General features: G+C 39.2%; 1 protein-coding gene across 8 annotated transcripts in view; it reads right to left on the bottom strand.

Moving 5' to 3' along the window:
• Positions 1 to 355: 355 nt before the first annotated feature.
• neo1a (neogenin 1a) overlaps positions 356 to 22,516 on the bottom strand; it is a 192,246-nt gene continuing 170,085 nt past the window's right edge. For 2 of the 8 annotated variants that reach the window (XM_067400075.1, XM_067400077.1), the window contains exons 14-28: positions 21,628 to 21,738; positions 21,352 to 21,546; positions 19,742 to 19,837; positions 15,374 to 15,606; positions 15,130 to 15,268; positions 14,501 to 14,608; positions 14,071 to 14,265; positions 13,151 to 13,210; positions 9,056 to 9,194; positions 8,696 to 8,931; positions 7,586 to 7,678; positions 6,834 to 6,992; positions 5,622 to 5,870; positions 3,969 to 4,093; positions 356 to 2,194 (exon numbers count right to left, since the gene is read on the bottom strand). In XM_067400075.1, the coding sequence (XP_067256176.1) occupies positions 2,111 to 2,194; positions 3,969 to 4,093; positions 5,622 to 5,870; positions 6,834 to 6,992; positions 7,586 to 7,678; positions 8,696 to 8,931; positions 9,056 to 9,194; positions 13,151 to 13,210; positions 14,071 to 14,265; positions 14,501 to 14,608; positions 15,130 to 15,268; positions 15,374 to 15,606; positions 19,742 to 19,837; positions 21,352 to 21,546; positions 21,628 to 21,738 (2,222 nt within the window). In that variant the 3' untranslated portion in view covers positions 356 to 2,110. Of the gene's footprint in view, positions 2,285 to 3,968; positions 4,094 to 5,621; positions 5,871 to 6,833; positions 6,993 to 7,585; positions 7,679 to 8,695; positions 8,932 to 9,051; positions 9,195 to 13,150; positions 13,211 to 14,070; positions 14,266 to 14,500; positions 14,609 to 15,129; positions 15,269 to 15,373; positions 15,607 to 19,741; positions 19,838 to 21,351; positions 21,547 to 21,627; positions 21,739 to 22,516 lie in introns of those variants that run through there. The other 6 variants (XM_067400076.1, XM_067400080.1, XM_067400078.1 and 3 more) reach the window with 5 other exon arrangements.

Here is a 22,516-nt window from a genome sequence, read left to right as displayed (position 1 = left end):
ACACAGTCCTTTACCTCTTTCTGGGTCGACTATTTTATTCATTAACGTTACACAAATTTGATTTAAATGCTATTGAATATTTGATGATCGTGACAATTCTTCTGCTTGTTTCTGCTGCTGCTTCACCTGTGTTTTGATCTAGAGAGACTGTACTCTTTCAGAAGATATGTAATAGCGCCCCCTACCGTATAACAGTGAAAACATGGATTGTCAGAAAATTCTGTCAAAAGTTGGGAAAGTGCATCATGTGTCAGCAATATTTTAAATGATGTGGAAATACTAGAAACAAAATGAATGCATGTAAATAAGCAGCCAAAAGCAGTGTTTTTAGAATATTTTTTTAAAAAGCCACAGAGTATTTCTAGAGACAGCGAGAAGATCTTTGTACAGAAATAAGCAACAACAGAATTCTGCATATGCAACACAGTAAAACCTGCCGCTCAAATATTATTTCAGAGGCAAAAGAACAAATAAGACCAGCTGCCTATGCTAAACTATGACACTACATTACACAAATAGAGCTTTATATTCAAAACACAGGATATGTAAAAATGTTTTTTTTTTTTTTTTCCTTTTCTTGAAATTGTTGAAAAAGTGCAATAAAGGTTTGACTGTCTACAACTTGATAGATTATCCCCAAATAGGTTGTATTGTTTTAACCAAGCTTTTTAACATGTTCCCATAGTTACCCAGAATTTCTTACAGTCAGAATGACATTCAAGGTGACATTAAATTCATAAACAAAATTATGATTGCTGTTACATATTTTCTTTGGGTAAAAGTACAGAACAAAACCATATCCAGCAGGGTTGGAACAGTTGGGGTTTTTTTGCCTCGCACATTGAGATTTTATACAAGTACTTCATATGAAACAAATACAAGAAATAGAATGGAAAATTAAAGATGAGCACTGGGAGTTCTGCATAAAAGTCTGTTGCATTTGCACTTTGTTGCATTAAGTGCCAAGAATGTGGCCTGTAAAATCTCACAGTGGATGTCGTTCATTCATTGAGTTTGTGTAAGCTCTGATAAAAGAATTGCACCAATGCAGCAAGAGGAAATAGACCAGATAAAGCACTTTCCAATGTACCAAATTCGTTCATTTATCAGTTACGCGTGTAGAACCTGAAGTTTTGAGTTTCAGCACCAAGTCCAGCATGTGTGATGGAGGTCTACGTTGTCTTATCGACAGACCGAGTAACCGGTTAACAGTTCAGCATTACAGAACAAATATCACAGTGCTGTGTGATAAACATTTTGAAAACATTTCCCAGTTGTACCGATTTCTGCCATTCCACACAAATTTAATAAGGCATTTCTGAAGGGAACTCCCATTTAAAACAGGCAAAATGCTGAAGGGGGAAGTGACACTGCAGACTGCAGAAAATTAAAAAGCAGCGTGTCTCTGACTTAACGGAAACTGTCACGAGAGGTCAAAAACTTTGCTGTGGTGACAACATGAGTCCGTTTTTAAAAATATATACAAACTGATAAGTCTATATGCATATAAAACAATACAAAACATGTTTAAGAAAATAATAAGACATGGCACATTATATGACATACAAAAAGAGAATGAGACATCAATCAAAATGCTTAATACAAAATGACTTGCAGAAATCAAAAGGACGATGTCCAACGTTCACCTCACTGGAACGGGGGCAATATATATATATATATATATAGATACAAAAAAAAACATAGAAAAAAAAAAAAAGACACAAATGAAACACTGTAAATTGTGCCTTACAAGCACCAACACGTACACCAGCATATTGTACTTTTCCTTTTTTCGTAGGATAATAAAATGGTGTCTTTTCAAACGGTCTCCACTAAAATAAAAGGAAACATTTAGGATGCTGAGAGAAAAATCACAATCGTCTCGTTGAAGTAACCACACGTCCTTTCTCAGAATGTCCACTGTCCTCGTTTGATGGGGTTCTCCTTCCTGAGAGTAAGTAAGGTATCCCAAACGTTATTGTTTATTTTTCTATCTCACTCTCCTTCTCCTTCCTATCTCTCCATTTAGCGAATGATTGAGAACTCCTCCGTGCTGTACGTCCCCCCCACCCGTGGCGGGTGAGGTCTAGTGTTATTGTGAGGATTGTGCTCAGGCTGTCGTGATGGCGTTTAGGTCCTTCATTAAGCCCTCCAGATGGGCCATTTCCTCCGTCAACTCGTCCGTCTCGTAATTCTGAAGGAGATGGAGAAGGTTACTGCGGGGGGTGGGGTTGGGGTGAGCTGGGGTTTGGGGGATTGGGTTTAAAGGGGATGGTCAATGGTACTGCAGAAGAAAAGCAGGAAATCAAACGGCACAGCCACATGCGTGGTAATGGATGAGGGGGTATTATGGGGTATTATGGGTATTACGGTAGTATGGTGCATTATGCAGGATAAACGAGAACCATTCAGCAGTTTTAATTTGTTTAAACAAGCAAAATTTCCAAAATTAAATGTAATGAGTAATATATACAGCCGTTAAAAGGGGAGAGCAGGTAAAGGTTTGAGAGAAAAGAAAAAAGACATTAAAACGTTATCATCTTGTTGTAAATTTAAATATAATCAATATGTATCAGTATCTATTGAGCATTATAGTATTCAATATAGTACATGACATTCTTGTTGGTCAAAGAGTAGAGCACGGCGCTATAAACTCTTAGGTCATAGGGTTTGATGCATTGCGTAATGATGAAATGTATACTTGCCAAATGCAATGCCAAATGTATTTCTATTACGCAGTAAATTTTCACGTCCCTGTCATACTAAATTGGATGAAACTAATTTTTTTGAACAGATGGCTAACTTTAGCTCTTTATTGCTAATATTTAAAGGATTAGTTCACTTTCAAATTAAAATTTCCTGATAATTTACTCACCCCCATGTCATCCAAGATGTTTATGTCTTTCTTTCTTCAGTTGAAAAGAAATTAAGGTTTTTGATGAAAACATTCCAGGATTTTTTTTCCATATAATGGACTTCAATGGCCTTCAAAGGTCAAAATTACAGTTTCATTGCAGCTTCAAAGCATTCTACACGATCCCAGACGAGGAACAAGGGTCTTATCTAGAGAAACCATCACTCATTTTCTAAAACAAAATTAAAATTATATACGTTTTAACCATAAATGCTGATCTTGAACTAGCTCTCTTCTTCTTCTTCTCTATTAGAATTCCGACACTGCTAAGTGTATTACTGCCCTCCACTGGTCAAAGTTTGAACTAATTGTTATATACTTGCACTAGCATATTGTATATGACAATTTAGTTCAAACTTTGACCTGTGGAGGGCAGTAATACACTTAGTAGCGTCTACACTGCTGGAATTCTAATAGAAAAGAAGAAGAAGAGAGCTAGTTCAAGATGAGCATTTATGGTTAAAATGTATACAATTTTATTTATTTATTTATTTTTTGAAAATGAGCGATGGTTTCTCCAGATAAGACCCTTATTGCTCGTCTGGGATCATGTAGAACGCTTTGAAGCTGCACTGAAACTGACATTTTGATCTTCAAACGTCTGGAGGCCACTGAAGTCCACTATAAGGAGAAAAATCCTGCAATGTTTTCATCAAAAACCTTAATTTCTTTTCGACTGAAGAAAGAAAGACATGAACATCTTGGATGACATGGGGGTGAGTAAATTATCAGGAAATTTGAATATGAAAGTGAGCTAATCCTTTAGAGTTAGAGTTGAACTTTATTGTCCTTTTCAAGAAATTTGTCCTGGACTCAAAGCTGCAATACTACACAACATACAACACTGGCTTGACAAGAAATAATTCTAACACAAGTATATTACTTTTTTGAGTGTTCTAAAGTTACTGCATAACAGAAATTATTCAGGTGTACATGGTTTTGTTGTAAAAATCACAAGAAATGTAAAGAGACAGAAGTTTGTACAGTGAGTGATATTCCTGATGTTTTCTAACCTCTCTGTAGTACAAAGCATTATCGGAACAAAAGTACTCACACTTCCTGCATCTTCATGAAGTCTGCTGCCTTCCGAAACATCCGGTGCACTTGGAACTATGACAGGCATAGGAGTTCTCGTCCTTCCCAATGTACCAATAGAGGCTGTTTTAACTGAGTGAGGCCCTAAAACAATCGCACAAGTCAGTGTCTTTCTTCTTTTTAACCATGAAACCATGTACTTGGTTCTTTTTAAAGCATTTTGAGTGTGACAACTATTGGTGCTGGCAACTGTACAAGGTACTGGCATAAATTAGTTTTCTTTTTATAAGACAGAACCTTTTCCATCAGTACTGGGAATTTGCCTTTCTATTCAGCAACTCTAAACTGTGGCATCCCACAAGGTTCTATTCTAGGTCCTATTATATTCTCACTGCATAAGTTTAGGCTCAATATTCCACAAAAATTACTTATGCTACACACACTCTCATTTCATAGCTTGGAATAGGGTAACCAAGGCTCCGAGACGTGTGAAGAGTCACCTGTCAATTGCGTCATACCTGCGTTACCCTCGGTTTCCGGTTTTATTTTGTAGAAACCATGAAAACACCAAAGACGCTTTAATATATTACACGTTTTAATAGACAAGGGAACAACTGTTTTGATATATTTATAGACAGAAAACTAATTGTTGTTATATAGCTCAACACGTTTAGTCTTATTGTTTAAATCTAATTTTCTTGATTTTTTGCGAGTACCATGCTTTACCATGCCTCAGAGAAAAACACTATTTTGTGAAGTAGCTAACATAGCATAACCAGATGCAGCTTTATTTTTAGTAACAGTAATACAGAATTCCATCATACAATACGTTTTAAAATTAATTGCAGGCCATTTATCAACACAAGCCATCCAGCATTTAATATGATATTCTTAAATCAATCTGTCTTACTGCAGTGTGTAACAGTGTCTCACAGCAGCGGTCGAGCGAACGCACAGAGTAACGTTAATCATTTTCAACACTCTCAAATGTATCTAATCTGATAAACAGAGCTGTGTTACCTCATACTCATGACTGGAAAAGCGGAAGCAGCGCCAGCGACTGTGGCATAATAAAAGTTCTGCTGCTCGTGAGGCGTGTGTTGCGCAATCGCTCCAGCGGCCTCGTTCAGCTCCCACAACACTTGGTCCTACACTGCTTCATACTACAGTAACGTTTATAATCGCATCCATGAACATGATTTCTTCCCAAGTCCTATCCCAATTCTTTTCCACCGGCCGTTGAGGTGATGATGGCTAGCATCTCAGATGATGCCAAGCAATTCCACTCAAACTTGGTGTCATCAAGCTAAGCCTTTGTTTTGAATAGGCCTCTAGCGACCTCTAGCGGACAGAAAATATTACATATTGCACTATTAATGTTGAACTGCTGTAGTCACGTTGCTGGTTTTAATGATGCCTTTAGTACCTTTCTGGACCTAAAAAGGTGCAGTGTCATTGCTGCCTATGTGTGGATCAGATACCCTCGGATTGCATCAAAAAATATCTTAATTTGTGTTCCGAAGACAAACGAAGGTCTTGCGGGTTTGGCACGACATGAGAGTGAGTACTTAATGACAGAAATGTCATTTTTGGGTGAACTAACCCTTTAAAATTTACATTGGATCACCATAGATAGACGTACATATAATATATGGTGTAAAGGGGAACTTACCTGTCTGAGACAGCAGTGGAGTGCTGGGCAATGCTGCTGAGTCATACATGGGGTGAGCTGGGATGGCAGGCACTGCAAAACTCTTGAGTGGGTGCGTGGGACGAACGTGTGCTGTGGGCGTAGTAAACGCTGGCTCCTCCTCAGTGACTGAGCTGTGGTAGCTAATGTCTGTCTCTGAAAGGTCAGTGGTACAGGAGGGCTGCCCAGATGGAGGGAGCAAGTCGGCACTAGGGGTGTTCCTTACAGACTCTGTAATTACAACAGCATCTGGGTCAGAACATAGACTCTAGAGCAGGGGTGTCCAATCCTGCTCCTGCAAAGTTAAGCTCCAACCCCAATTAAAAACACCTGAACCAGCTAATCAAGGTCTTAGGCATACTAGGGCTGCTTCCGAAAACTGGAAAATGCTGCCTTCCGAGGACACATTTCAAGGTAGTAAGGCATCAAGGCACGTCCGAATCCAATGTTAGCTTAAGTTCCTCCCTCATGAGATACCTTCCTCAGATTGATTTTTGAAGGAAGCATAGATGTATCCTTAGCTGCCTTTGATATCCCACAATCCTGTGCTTTCCATTCTGTGACAGTTGAGCTAGAAAAATAAAGATGGTGTCCGAAAGTTGCGTTTGAATATTTCAATTTTGATATAATTTCTATCGAGAAATTACTACTGTAGCAATTAAATATTTGTTTAGTTCTCAACAAAGCTTGCGCTATATTGCTGTAGATCATTAAACTGTTACGCTGCCTCAGAAGTCTGTCCAAAATCAATTTCGTCAGGTACCTTCATGCACAAATGCTGCCGTACAAGTCATTGTCTTATAAGATAGCGAGGCAGCAAGACAGCTACCTAGGTTTTCGGATGCAGCCTAGAAACTTCCAGACTGGTGTGTTGAGGAAAGTTGGAGCTAAACTCTGAAGGACAGTGGCCCTCCAGGACCAAGTTTTCCCACCCCTGCTCTAGAGCATCCTGCTAGGCATGCAGGTTTTGCATATGAGCAAGACTGAAATCTGTTCAAACAGAGAGATAAAGAGGGAAATGAAGTAAAGAGAAAGTTTAACTACGATCCCTTGGTCACCAACCAAGTGTACCTCCATTTTGAGAGGAAAAAAAGAACATATTCCAGCTTCATATATGGAGTCTCAATGTGGACTAACACATTTGTATCCAGGGGTGATCAAGGCCTTCACGAAGCCCCACTAATGCACTCTCACCTGTGGACTCTGCCCTGTCTAGATGAGAGATGGGGGTGGCGATGGACCGTGTGCTGCTCTGGTGGTGGAGATAGCTGCGTGTCGGCGAGGCCAGGCTGCCCAAGTGATAATGATGGTGATGGTTATCGAGGGAATGGATGGGGTGAGCACTAATCACAGCTGCGAATGCACACAAATAATAGAGCGCCATGGTTTAGACCTCGCACACAGGGCTATGAGATTATGGCGAGCATGGTGCATCTATAACATCTGCTCATGCAAACAAAGAACTACAAAGACTGAAATACATGCTATGTTGCTAGGTTAAAGAATTATTGTAAGGCTAGGAACATACTCTAGACAAGTATACAAATGCAGACACAAATGCTAGACCAGCTCGTTCTTTCGTTGCTGTGGTGCTAAGAAACCTCTGTACTCAAGGGGGTGATAGTTACCAGTTTTTATTTAGGTAGTTAACTATAAACATGTAGACAGTTTAAATAACTTTAACTAATTTGCTGAGCAATAAACTTGCTCTGCCAAGACAGAAGTTGACCTGAACATTCTGGTGCATTTGGAAATGAAACAACATGTGAAATTTTGCTTGTGTAGCTAGAGCCATTTGCATCCATGTACTTGAGTAGAGTATGTTTTTTGACCTACAACTACTATAATGAACTCAGGGAACCTTGTTTGAGGACTATATGTTATTCCAAAGAGCTTAATATCCAAATTTAGGGGATCCGGTCCCTGGTTCAGGATGACACACTTACGCTGAGGGGGTTGTGCATCAAAGGGCATCATCATTTTAGGTCTCATTCCCCGACGGCCTGCCAGTGTAGACATGCTGTCCTCTGATTCATGGCCTGCAAATCAGACAGCGACCAGCTAATCAGAATGAGACAGGCTCCCAATACAAGAGCCCTGTGAAGACTACCAGCTGACTTCCTAGAGTGAGTTGCCAAGATCATGTGATGTTTTCACTAATGCAGTGAGATTCTATTGTTTGTCCATTAGAGGGCACTGTAAACGCACACATCAGGAGAGCTGTAGGAGTAGGCAGCAGCAGAAGGATATCACCATTCATGCCACAAAAACAAAAGAAACAAGGCTGCATGTTTTTTCCATTTTAAGCAAGGAACATGCCAATCTCAAGCAATAACGACAAATAGTAGACATGACTTTGAAGCATCCATCAAAAGCAGCAGCTGGAATGATGTCATGGATGATGCAGCAGGTGAAGGTGGTTTAAAGACCCCATGAAATTGTTACAAATTTCTTTATTGTGCTGATGTATTTCCTAATGAGACCAGAAGTTGGGTCTGGACTTTTTAAATAGCCAATGCCCTTAAGTTTACATCATAGCATGGCAAAACAATGATTTGCTACTTGATATTTAGGGAGGGGTCTGGTCCATTTTCCCTAAAGAGCAATACTATAAATATGTCAAAAATCTCCAGAAGTTTGGGAGTTTACTGATATAGACCTTGTGTAGTCCCGCCCCTTTTCAGCGCTGCACTCGCTGTGTTCTGTCTTCCGATTTGTAATTCCACAGCATGAAGGTAAGATCTTACGGATTTATGAATGAACCACTCATTTTAAAATGTTCCCGGTCTACAGAAAGTTGTTATGACATCCGCTTCAAACATTACAATACTCACAATAACTTTTGTTAACACTACCATTAGTACTTCACCAGCTATTTAATCTTCAACAGCGATGCCATAGAAATCTACAGAGCTACCGCAAAAGCAGAAGTTCAAGCGCAACATTGTAAAGATGGCTGCGTGCTTGTTTCTCTGGTGCATAAGGTCTATATACGTAGATGGCCTTGACAGACAAAACTTTTTGATTTCATGGGGTCTTTAAATCAAAATTCTTACCACGGTAGGAGTTACGTCTCTGGAGCATAGGATCCATGGAGCCGTCCACCGGGGTGATGTCTTGGGAGGTTCGGGGGATTGGTGTGTCGGTCATAACTGGATTGGGTTCGGGCGATTTGTCAATAGGTTTTAGCTCCAAGCGTTCGTGGTGGATCCAGAGGTCTGGTGGCTTCAGATCTTTGGAGTTGCCCTTATACTTGTGGGATCCATTGGTGGACTTGCAGGCTGCACGTTTCCTGGAGATCATATCAAATAGTTTGAGGGAAGGTTGTGGCAAACACATTTACCCTTATGCCAGGATTGAGGATTTGGACTGCTCATCATCAGGAGATCAGAACTTGAACTTTGTGAGGAACTTACTTCTTCTGCTGTGTTGTGGTACGGCGTGTACACAGGAAGGCGCCAACCACCACCACAATGATGGTAAATGCACCCACGGACACAATGATGACAATAACCAGGATGTGGTTATCACCAGTGCCAGACATATCTGGTTTCCCTGAAACATGGAAAATCTATGGTCATAATGTTATAAGAAAAGGAAAATTTATCAAGACAAACTGTTTGACAGAAGAGGGAGTTGGTTGAGTACTGCTATGTGGTTGCTAGGGTGTTGCAACCATCTAGAAATGCCTTATCGATACCGTTGTAAACATGTAGCAATTACTTAGCAAGTAGTGAGGTTACGTTCTGTGCCAAGGCTTCGGAGCATGTGTCGAGAAATCCTCACTTCCACCTGACTGGTTCAGGATGCGGTTCAAATCTTGGCACAACATTTTGACAGATAAATAAGCAACCCATGGGATCCCCTCAAAATGTGTGGTTTTAGAATAATAATATCACCTCTCCTGCCTATTATGACCAAAGAATTTATTTTAACATTTAATAGTCCCATTAATTTGAAGCCAGTACGTGTTATGTTATACAATCATTTTATACCACCAGAAAATACACATTATAACCATATAAACAGATTAGTCTATGTGGAAATTGACTTTTTCTTCACTGTTATTTCTAAACCTTAACTGGCGCAAAATAAAGTGCATCAGATCACATCAGGTCATCTGTAATGTATCTGCTTGTTTTACACTCTTTGACCACCAGGTGGTATTGTGAGCAAATTAAGCCTTGAGAAATGAACCCTTTTGTGAAACACTTGGCTGAAAAGCTTCAATGCTTCACGAGGCTTCATTTCACCATCACTAGTTACAAGGTACAGCTCATAGACATATATACGTAGACGCCTCATGACGTGCTGGAGCGTGATCCAGCATCGCCGCCATATTGGTTGGGTCTCTCTACTCAACGCTAGCACCAGAGTCAATCGGAGTCAACAGAGAGCAAGCAATTATGCCCGTATTTTGTGCAGCTTACGGTTGCAAAAACTGACGCAGTATTGATACCAGATCGCATGGGATTACATTTCACAAGTAAGATTGAACAATGATTTCAAAATTAACTACCCTGGAGTTACAGAGTGCAAGCATACGAAAGAAGTGAGTGTGAGTATGTGTGTGTGAGTGAGTGTGAGTGTAAGTGTGAGTGAGTGTAAGTGAGTGTGAGTGAGTGTGAGTGAGTGTAAGTGAGTGAGTGAGTGTGAGTGAGTGTGAATGAGTGTGAATGAGTGTGAGTGAGTGTGAGTGTGAGTGAGTGTGAGTGTGAATGAGTGTGAGTGAGTGTGAGTGTGAGTGAGTGTAAGTGAGTGAGTGAGTGAGTGTGAGTGTAAGTGAGTGAGTGTGAGTGTGAGTGAGTGTGAGTGAGTGTGAGTGTGAGTGTGAGTGAGTGTGAGTGTAAGTGAGTGAGTGAGTGTGAGTGTGAGTGTAAGTGAGTGAGTGTGAGTGTGAGTGAGTGTAAGTGAGTGAGTGTGAGTGTGAGTGAGTGTGAGTGAGTGAGTGTGAGTGTAAGTGAGTGAGTGAGTGTGAGTGTGAGTGTGAGTGTAAGTGAGTGAGTGAGTGTGAGTGTGAGTGTGAGTGTGAGTGAGTGTGAGTGTAAGTGAGTGAGTGAGTGTGAGTGTGAGTGAGTGTGAGTGAGTGTGAGTGTGAGTGAGTGTGAGTGAGTGTGAATGAGTGTGAGTGTGAGTGTAAGTGAGTGAGTGAGTGTGAGTGTAAGTGAGTGAGTGAGTGTGAGTGTAAGTGAGTGAGTGAGTGAGTGTGAGTGTGAGTGAGTGAGTGTGAGTGAGTGTGAGTGTAAGTGAGTGAGTGAGTGTGAGTGTGAGTGTGAGTGAGTGTGAGTGTAAGTGAGTGAGTGAGTGTGAGTGTGAGTGTGAGTGTGAGTGTAAGTGAGTGAGTGAGTGTGAGTGTGAGTGTGAGTGTGAGTGTAAGTGAGTGAGTGAGTGTGAGTGTGAGTGTAAGTGAGTGAGTGAGTGAGTGTGAGTGTAAGTGAGTGAGTGAGTGTGAGTGTGAGTGTGAGTGTAAGTGAGTGAGTGAGTGAGTGTGAGTGTGAGTGTGAGTGTAAGTGAGTGAGTGAGTGAGTGAGTGAGTGTGAGTGTGAGTGTAAGTGAGTGAGTGAGTGAGTGAGTGAGTGTGAGTGTGAGTGTGAGTGAGTGTGAGTGTGAGTGTGAGTGAGTGTGAGTGTGAGTGAGTGTGAGTGAGTGTGAATGAGTGTGAGTGTGAGTGTAAGTGAGTGAGTGAGTGAGTGTGAGTGAGTGTGAGTGTAAGTGAGTGTAAGTGAGTGAGTGAGTGTGAGTGTGAGTGTGAGTGTAAGTGAGTGAGTGAGTGTGAGTGAGTGAGTGTGAGTGTAAGTGAGTGAGTGAGTGTGAGTGAGTGTGAGTGAGTGTGAGTGAGTGTGAGTGTAAGTGAGTGAGTGAGTGTGAGTGAGTGTGAGTGAGTGTGAGTGTAAGTGAGTGAGTGAGTGTGAGTGAGTGTGAGTGAAATAAATCCAAATGAACAATCAAACTTGTTTCTTTATTAAAATATAAAATTCATTCATTTATACATTTATCAATATGCCATTGTGTGTGTGTGTGCGTGTGTGTGTGTGTGTGTGTGAGAAAAATAAATTCAAATGAACAATCAAACTTGTTTCTTTATTAAAATATAAAATTAATTCATTTATACATTTATCAATATGCCATAGCTTAAAGAGCGTCATACAAATTTTTTCAACATGAAAGCAGAATTTTTCAATGTGTGATAGCGTCCTGTATCATAACTAAGTCTCTGCCGTTTGTAACAAACCAAACCGTGTGAAAATCCGGTAAAAACTCTGGGAGTTATGATTATTGTAGTTGAGGATACATCTTCCTCAATAGAAATAAATGCGGGGGGCGGTGCATTGGGGACCCATCCAAGATGGCGCCGCGCTAATACGTCCGCTCCAATGGGCAGTGTCAGTCTATGAGGCGTCTACGTATATTATGTCTATGGGTACTGCTAAGGTGTTGCTAGGTTATTGGAGTTGTTGTTTGGGACTACTGAGTGGTTGCTATGGAATTGCAAAGCTGTTGCTTGGTGTTTTCTAGTTTAATATATTGTACTGTTGATGAGTGTTGCTAGGTGGTTATAATTTACTGTTAGGATGTTTATATATTGCTGATAAGGTGTTGCTAGATGATTGCAAGGTACTCCTAGGGTGTTGCCAAGTGGTTGCTAGGTCATTATTAATGCGTTGCTATGTTGTTTTGGGTGTTTTACAAGGGTGTTAAAATGTAGTAGATAAGGCATTGCTAGGTGGTTGCAAGGCACTGCTACTATATTGCTAAGTGGTTGCTATTTTGTTATGAAGGTGTTGCTAGGGACTGGGGGTTGCTATAGAATTGCGAATCTATTGCAAGTTGTTTATATATTGTTAATAGGGCATAACTAGGAGGTTAAAAAGAATATACTGCTAAGGTGTTGTTAGGTGTTGATAAAGGGTTGCTCGGTTGTTATTAAGGTGTTGCAAAGCCTTCCGCGAAGTTTCTATTGCATTTTCTGGGTGATTGGTGTAGCACTGCTAAGCTGGAGCTGGGTGTTTAATGAGCATTTGTAGGTGGTTGCAAGGTGCTTTTTGTTGATAAGGTATTGCTAGATGATTGAAAGTGGTTGCTAGGTCATTATTAAGGTGTTGCTAGGAACTGGGGCATTGCTAAGCTGTTGCAAGTTGTTTATATGTTGTTGATAGGGTATTGCTAGGTGGTTGAAAGGTACTGCTAAGGTGTTAGGGTGTTAATAAAGGGTTGCTCGGTTGTTATTAAGATGTTACTAAGTCGTTGTGGGTGGTTGCTAGGTATTACTAGGCAGGTGTTATGGCATTGGTCGGTGGTTGCACGGGTGTTAATATGGTGTTGCTAGGTAGTACTGCAAGGGCATTGCAAAGTTATTACTAGGGACTAGTGGGTGGTTGTATTGGTATTACTAGGTGATACTAGGTAGAGTACTAGGGCGTATTCTTGATTGTTGCTGTGCTACATCATTGCTAAGTCATTGCTAGGTTACTTCCAGGGTTTGTTTTTGGAAACATAAAAACAGCAATTACCGACTGATCCAAAGCCATGTTCTGGTGCAGAGGGTCTTCCTTGTTTCACTGGACCAGAAGCTACAAGAGGTCAAATAAGAAAAATTAGCAAGTGGCACATTGGAATCTACAGCTCTCATGTAAAGTTCACATTAAGACACCTTTCATCCATTGGTAAAATAACATGCAGCTTAAACAGATCAGCCACCAAATGTACTTCAGAGAAGAGCATGACGCTCATCTTTTGAGAAAAATATGCTTGGGGAAAACTGTTAGTAGTATGAAGTTGTAGCCACATTTGCATTCCACTGATAAACTCTTAATAAACGGCAGTCAGGCAAGCAAATATACTGTACACCAACTGGATCTTTCCTGCTGATGAATTTCAGCTGCTCACTTCAGTTTGAGGACATTAGAGGAATAAGAGAAGAGAGAGCAATTACCTTGGTCATTAGCCATTTTGTCAGAGGATTCAGCTAGCAAGACAAAGCAGAAGGAGAGGAGACAAGTTAGAGGGAGAGAGGCGTGCAGTCAGAGCTAAGCAGGAGCCCTATGGGCGGCTTGTGCATGAGCCCGCATGAAAGATCAGTGAGTTCAGGCTAACGCAAAGGGTTAAGCTTTAGATTGGGTTAAAAATAGCAGATGTGTATATGTTAATATAATTTAGCAACCAAACCCTGCTGAAAAGAACAGCATGAATTTCTATGTTGGTACACTTTGGTTTAGGCTAGTTCATTGTGGTTTGCTACTGATCTAGTTGGTCTCTTCTGGTTGATCAAGGACATCTTGATGGTTAAGCCACATAAGAAGCCTGGTGGTTATACCAGTATCCCATCCTATCTTGGGATTCATTTCCCTACATATGCTGGTCTTTTCATTAGGCAGCAGTGATTGTTCTCATTCATCACATGAAAACTGTCTCCATTTATCAGCTGGTTTACCTTTAGGAGTGCGAAACTGGACAGCTTCAGACATGGGACCCATCCCCTTGGAGTTACGTGCCTGGATCTTGAAGTAGTAGGTGGTATCAAGGGTCAGCTCCTGAATTTGATGGGTTAGCCTGTTTCCCACTACTGGTTCAATGACCCAATCATGAACCTCTGCATTCACATCAGTGCTATAGTAAATGATGTAGCCTGGGAAGGCAGAGAAAGTGATACAGAGGCACGTTACAGATGATTATAAGTGGAGTATTATGATGTATTATATGTAGAATAATGGTTTCAAAAGAGACACCCCAGTCATATTATAACCGTTGCAGTGTCCATAGAAATTTTGTGTGTTCAAAGTGTAGTGTGATCATGGTTTAAGACAAAATAAACTGTCACTGTCTATAACTGGTTCTGTATTTTTTTAATATAACATTGTCACCTGTGATCTTGCCATTGGCTTCTGAAGGTGGCTGCCAGTTGACGATGATGGTTCGTGGTCGCCCCTCTTTGCTCACTACAGTCACATCTTTAGGTGCAGAACTTGGGACTGGGGAGAAAGACAAATTTAATCAACACTACAAATGCAGAAATTCCCTCACACTTGATGTTTAATGCTATACATGTACAACAAAACTGCCAAAAAGCAGCTTATTGCTATTACTTTTTACTTGATGGGTTATTAAACTGAATATTTTCTTGAAAAATTGCATACAAAAAAATTCTAAAGCCCAAAGTATACTTCAGCCATCCGCGTTTCGCAATGGTTTGCGTAAAAAATGTCTGCGAGTATGAGTGTCTTGAGCGCCTGAAAACAAAGTCCACTAGATTGTGGGAACACGCCGAATGTGTCTTTCTATGCTCATGGCCAAAGGAGTATACTTTGAATGGCTCGCGCTCTTGACTGCGTGAGATGGAGCGGAACGTGGAAAATTAAGTATACCCGTGTAAGTTTTAAACTTTTTTTCTTTCTTTTCTTTATTGTAGACACTCTTAGTGAGTGGTATTCAGTCACATGACCAACACGATTGCCACGTTGAGGTCGCAACCTGCCCCATGTAGAGTACTTACTTGTTTCAAAAGTTGTTCCATGTGCAGTCATGCTCCAGGTGCTGGTCCTCCGGCCCTTTGTCACCATGACAGAGAACTCATACAAGGTGTTGGGCTTAAGACCCGTCACCGTGTGAGTTAGTGTGGTGGTATTAGCCACCTATAATGAATAAATCAATGTCAGTGGTGTTACAACTAAAAATTATCCACCTTACGCCACCTTGTCCTACGGGCAGATGCTGTGAGCAGGTTCTGTTAACCATACCTTAAACTTTGTGTTTGCAGGTATGTTGGTCTTCCAGCGCACTGTGTAGTAGCGTGCATCTGTGATCTTCTGGTTCTTGGGCAGCGAGTTGTCCGCCCAGGTGACTTTGATGGTGTCGTGGCTCAGAACGGACGCCTGAACGCCCACAGGAGGCAGCATGGGTAAAGGGTCTGGTACTGGAGTGTATGGAGCATGGAAAAGTTCGTACAAATCAACATCAGGGTCTATGGGGTCTGCAAGCAAATTACATAATGTCCCATGGCAAAAATAAAAAGGTGAAAGGCGAAAAAAATGAGCACGATTACACGTAAAAGGGGAGGGTTTTAGGACGGGAGACACGTAACGAAGGGGGAGAACGTGTTAATGGGTTAAAATGGGAGCGAGGAGGGGAGGAATGTGGAGGTGGGATTGGGAAAGGAGAAAGAGAGAAAATATTGTATTAGAACAGGATATCATGAGAGCATCCAGAGCTACAGAGAACTACATCTACAATGAGTCAAGGAACTACATCAGCTTGGTTCACTAGCAGCTACATTACAAATAAAGAAAGGAAATGATCTGTAAGACAGTGACTGTTCATATACACAAAGCCTGGAATACAGAGCACAGCCAATGAATTGTGAGCTATAACCTTGCTGATAAGCCTTAGTCAGGCTAGTCCTCATCTTGGATGAAAACAAGTCTGTGAGGGATAGATTCAAGCCGCGTTTCCCCAGGAACTAGGGACTTTGGGGTGGTACTCAGTGCAAGAACCAGGGTCTAAATGAAGTTCTGGGTAAAAATTTCCCCCTCATAAAGTCCCTGCTCACGAGGTAGTACTTTTTCAAAGTTAAGGAACTTTCGGGGGCGGGACTTGGAAGCACGACCGATGGACCGACACTGAGGTTCAGGTTTTATTAAGCTTTTATGCGGAGGACGAAATCCAGCAGGAACTGAAAAGTCACCGGACTAATTTGCCTAAACTTCAAGGTACTTTAGACTGCAATGGAAATGCAGACAGCAACAGGTCTGGGGGGAAAATATTTCCTGGGACAAATTGTTCCGGGTAATTTCAAAAGAAATGCGGCTTTAGTGTTTGGATAAAAGTACTAGAACACATGTAACTTTCAAAACTGTTTAATGGAGTTTGTTTACTGAAATTAATTTTTCACCCTCATGTCATTTCAAACCTGTACAATTTCCTTTTTTCCATGAAATTTTAGTTCCTTTTGGTCTGTCTTTCACGATTAATTACATTTATTACACCTTATATTTCCTGTAAGGTTGGAAAATCTATTGAATTATCAGGATTACATCAAACTCATAAGTATTAAGATATGTTGCTCTAATGAATAATACTTACACTGAAATTTAATCAAATGTGTTCAGAGGATGAAGCAAAAGAAAAGGTTTTCATTTTTCTTTCGAGTCTATTCATTTTTATTCGAGCTGTGGAAACCATGACCTTGTCTAGGTCAAGGCATTAGAGATGCACTTTTTTATTTTTCTCTACAGCTTTATATCAAGCTAAATCTTTCAAATATTTTCAATGTATCGTGCAGCTCGGGTTTGCTGATACGATGTTAAATACGTGCACAGGAAATAAGTGTGAAAGTCTGATCCTTTTATAGATTTAAAGCGGTTTGCCTGCCTTAAATCACCTTTTTTCCTAAAAGCTCCCCCCAAGAATAACAATCTGGAGTGGGAAAATATGCTCACTGGCTTTTATATGTGTAAAAAATGAAAACACTTTTTTTTCTGGCTATTTTCAAATGGAAAAGTGGAAAGAGGAAAAAAAAAAAACAGGTTATTTTCCAGTGATGAAACAGACCTCTTTCACACAGCCCCTTAGTGAGCACTATGTGACGCTGAGCTTTGATTTGTTCCCTGGAATTTTGCTAAAAAGCGGAATGTAAATGGACTCACTGTCCAACTAGCATGCAATGCCTAACAAAACAATACACCTATAAAGCAAAGTAATGCACTCTTTAGCATACGGTATTTCACTCATTGAGCACACATACAGCTTTACGTGCAGTAATAGAATATCTTTTTCTGTGTTAAACATGTCTGTATATCCTGGTAGAGGCAAAATTGTCACCTTTACCTGTTACTATATATTACAACATTCTCTCTAATGGTGGAAGAGATGCTTATGTATGAAGGAACGAGTAAGCGAGTAAGGAGATCAAAGCCCTGCAGCAGGCTCCCTTGAGTTCAGTTAAAGGTAAACCAGGAGAAATGAGAAATAACATGTACCACATTGCATGCTGGGAGGTAATAAGAGTGTACAATTTATCAAAACGGCAGGTGAGAAATCATCTGAGAAAGTGGCCAGCTTCAGTTTTGTCCCTATTTCATTTCTTGTGCATCAATTTCTCTTGATATTTTTATTATTATATACCCACATTGATATATAATCATTTTGTCCAAATTGTGCAGCCCTACAAACAAGCACAACAAACCTGGAATTTTTGTTTTTAAATCACTATCACAATATCAGACAAACTGCAATTTAATAAATACATTTTAAAAAAGGAAAACTGCAATTTTTCATGAAATAATGCAGCCCTACTACACTGTCTATCATTCAGTGGTCAAAACACTTAAATGTGTATTTCCAAAAACATTTCCATAGGGAGAAAACAATTATATATGTCCCAAACCTTTCAAGTTTAATTATTTAAAAAAATTATGTTGATGATAAAATACTGGTTAAGATGGCATTTAACCCCTTAACAGTCACCTATATATATCATATGATATCGATATTTATCACGATATTCATTTTCCATTAATGGGGAAGGAAATGCTTTCCACATATTTGTTAGACCATGATATATAATTTATTGCCCAGCCCTGCTGTCACCCCCCTTTTTAAGCGTAGACATGAAAATGCACTTTCCAATCTTAAATGGCTGTAATTCATGAATGATGTGGAATACAGAATTAAAGTTGGTTTCTTTTTAAAGAAGACACTCCGTAGATTATTGCACTTATTGCATTTTCATTTCCCAAAAAAAAAAAGAAAAAAAAAAGAAAAAAAAAGAAATTGTAAAAAAGTTATACAAGTTTAAGTTTACTGTACTAAACATTTTTTATTTAATACAAATTTTAAATTTTACAAAATAATTTTTACTTTTAAATTGCCATATGTCTAACCAAGTTGTGTTCCAAATTCAAAGTTGATATCACAAAAATTGAAGTTCCTATGAGATTTTGTGTAGGTGCTATACATTTCTGTCGCAATATCACAACAGTCACCAAATATGGCACCTTGAGTCTCAGAACTTTCTGATGATGTGTCTTGTCAAGATAGTATAAAATAGTGCAGTAAATTTTGTTATATGAAACATGACACCGCCCACTAGTGGGAGGAGCCCGCTAAAAGGTTTTAAAAGCACAGTTTCCACTTGTGGGACTCTGACAGTTAAAAGGATAGCTCACCAAAAAATGAAAATTTTGTCATCATTTACTCAGCCTCAAGTTGTTCCAAACCTGTACAAATTTCTTTGTTCTGATGAACACAAAAGAAGATATTCTCATGAATGTTTGTAACCAAGAAGATCTTGCCCCCCATTGACTACCATAGTAGGAAAAAAAACACTATGGTAGTCAATGGGGGGCAAGATCTGCTTGGTTACAAACATTCATCAGAATATCTTCTTTTGTGTTCATCAGAACAAAGAAATGATGACAACATTTTCATTTTTGGGTGAACTATCACTTTAAGGGCTAATTTTGCACCAAAATGTTTCTAGTTGCTCAGGAGAATCTTTACTTGCATGATGAGGAAGACATTTAACCCTGCAAATGATAAAATGGCTATTTCACCATGAACAACAATGAGATCACCAGTGTTTTAAATTGTTAATTGCCAATGCTACTGAACCATGTCAACATGCTCTTCAATGGTGGAGTGACTCATTTCCTGTCACGTTAAGATGTTCCTGTATGTCGGATAAGAGCAGTGTTTAATAAAAGCTCTGCATCTCCATCATGTGCAGCGCTATTAAGCAGCGCTTCAGTTGTGAAGTGCAGATGGCTTTATCTGCATCTCATAATCATGAGAATTCCTCTGGTTGCTAGGGGGAAAAAAGCAACGGAGACCACCAGGGGTCTACTGAAGAACTCTTACGATGGTCTCTACTCAGAGAACAACACTCAACCACTATGCATAACCATAGCATCAATATGATTACCTAGAAAGAACAGAAATGCAACAGAAACTTAAGAGACATGGCTTAGAATCCATCAAGTTTCTTGTTCAACAGACAGGCAGGTGCAATGTTATTTTACAGTAAATGTGGCATCATCCTCCATATTAGAAATGCAACACTGCCAAACATGTTTGATGAGGAAATACAGGATGAGTATGCCGTGACCTACCTGATTGGGGTCGTGTGATGGCGCTCTCGTACACAGGGATTCCCTCCCCCACGTTGTTGAAGGCCTTCAGTGTGATAACGTAGTGCGAGCTGGGATCTGGCAGGGAGAAAGCCAATCATTTAGCTAATCAAGCCTGCAGCTCCACTGAGAGCTTCAACCATATTCATCATCCTAGCAGGGGTGCATATTTAAACACCATTATTGATTCTCGCTCTTGTGTAATTAGACGAATTACGAAAACTTAAATTATGCCGTTTCTTCTGATGATTATTTTTCTCGTTCCTTCAAATGTAATTACAATGGGGTGGAGAGAGGGGTAAATCTCCCAACTCTGGAGTACCCACAATCCATTTATCCAGTTCTGTTTTCTTTAATTCACTTTTACAGGCAACAGAGCTACTTAATGGGTGCTACAGTACTTCTTGTTTGTCTGATGAAGGTGTGAATGAATGTTAATTAAACGTTACCAAAACATGGCGTAGTATTGTAGCAGGTTTTAGGATATTGCAATATAGGGAAAACCATGTTTGCACATGTACCATCACAATAAGATGTTTTTGTTTTGTTTGTTTGTTTGTTTTTGGAAATGTAATAACATGGTATTCATCTTTTATGCATATGACAATAATTCGATATCATAATAGACATAAAAATAGCACAGTAATGCAAATCATTACCATGGTACTGTCATAGTATATTTGCATAATCATTTACATTGAGATATTTACATTTCCTGTGCTTCAGAACACTACACATTGTAAGGTAATCTATGTGCTTCGTATAGTTACATCTAAACTATTTTTTGTTTGTTTGGTTGATTTCTTTAATATGACTTTATTATGCAATACCAAATTAAACTATTTCCACACCACTTTTTATAGTCCTACATGGCAAAAAGTATTTCAAAAGTAATTAAGTTGTGTAAAAAAAAAATATATATTTTAAATATTATATAAGTTTTGTTTTAATATGAGTTTTTATTATAAACTTAATACTCAAATTATTTTCAATTCAAATGTTTATATATATTTATATTTTCCAAAAACTACTTTAAAAATGATTCTGAATGAAAATGCATTTGAAGACTGATTGTATTTGAATGTATTTTCGAATAAATAATAAATAAATAAATTATCGCCCCATATTTTGTATTTTGAACGGAGATATTTTAATAAATTCAGCTACTTTTTTGTCTTGTGGATTATATGTAAACATCTTTTATGTAAAATATCTTACTCTGGACAGTACTAAATAAAAAATAACATGCATTTTGTGTGATCTTTCTTATTGTTAAAATTGTTAAAATGTTAAAATTGTTCACATTTTCACAGATTCTGCAAGTGGTTCCAATATTTTTTTTTTATGCAACTGTATTTATTCATAAACAAAAAATATTTTAATCTGAAAAAATAAATAAATAAATTATATATATATATATATATATATATATATATATATATATATATATATATATATATATATATATATATATATATATTTTTTTTTTTTTTTTTTTGCATTTATTCGAAATATATTTAGAATATATTTTGAAATATATTTTGGCCAGAACTGTATTGGGCGCAAAGCAGCATTATTATAATGGGTCTTACTCAAGTTCTCAATGGTGTAGTATCTCTGTTTGTAGTCCACTTTAATGGTCTGGGCGTGAGGGCTGCCGATCCCGTAGCCGATGGTGTAACCCCTCACCACGATGTCCTGGTTCTCTGGGGGTGTCCAGCTCACTACAATGCTGTTCACAAGCGGCCGTACATGTAAGGAGCTGGGGACGTCTGGCACACTTGTCTCTGAAACCAATGAACACGCCAAATTACACTTTGTCATCCTAATCAAGCACCAGTATTCACAGGATGTTTGCCTGTTTTTACCGTCCAGATCACTCTCAAAAGTCTCAGCAGCGGTCCAATCTGTGGCTGGACCCGTGCCGTTGACCGTAATGGCCGACACTCGCAACATGTATTCAGTGCCTCGCTGCAAACCTGAAAAATACAAGAACCACCTCAATACAGGCCTACAAATACATACAAGCTTTGTGAAATAAAGGACAACTTTTTGGCTAAAATGACACAAATTAAAGGGATAGTTCACCAAAAATGAAAATTACCCCATTATTATTATATTATTATACCCATTTAGTCACCCTAAAACCATCCAATGACTTTCTTCTTTTAGACAAACACAATCTGAGACAAACACAATATTTAAAAATATCCTGGCTCGTTCAAGCTATATAAATGGCAGTGAATAGGGGGCCTGATTTTGAAGCCAAGGAAGTGCATCCATCCATTGTAAAGTACTCCATCGCTTTGCTTCAGAAGGCCTTTATTAACTCCCCGGAGCCGTGTGGACTACTTTTACGATGGATGCACTTTTTTTTGGCTTCAAAATCAGGCCCCCCATTTTTAAATATATCTCTGATTGTGTTTGTCTCAAAGAAGATAGTCATATACACCTAGGATGGCTTGAGGGTGAGTAAATCATGGGATAATTTTTGGGTGAACAAACCTTTTAACTAGATTTGTACAGTTTTTCACATTGCTATGGGCTTCCTAGGTGGGTGGTTTCTAGACAGCTGCTCGCCACAAGTATTAGCACAAGTAATAGTAGAAGTAAAGTACTACGTCTCAATCAAACAGTCAGCTCATTTTTCTGGAGGCAAACAGATAGACTCTTCACTCATGTGTGTTTCTTAAGCCATTTACTGAGACAAAATCGATAACCACCCCCACATCATCATCATCACTGGCTCTGCTGTAC

The sequence above is a fragment of the Chanodichthys erythropterus genome, chromosome 11 (assembly GCF_024489055.1).
Source record: "Chanodichthys erythropterus isolate Z2021 chromosome 11, ASM2448905v1, whole genome shotgun sequence".
Lineage (NCBI taxonomy): Eukaryota > Metazoa > Chordata > Actinopteri > Cypriniformes > Xenocyprididae > Chanodichthys > Chanodichthys erythropterus.
This window is presented reverse-complemented; position numbering and strand designations above follow the sequence as displayed.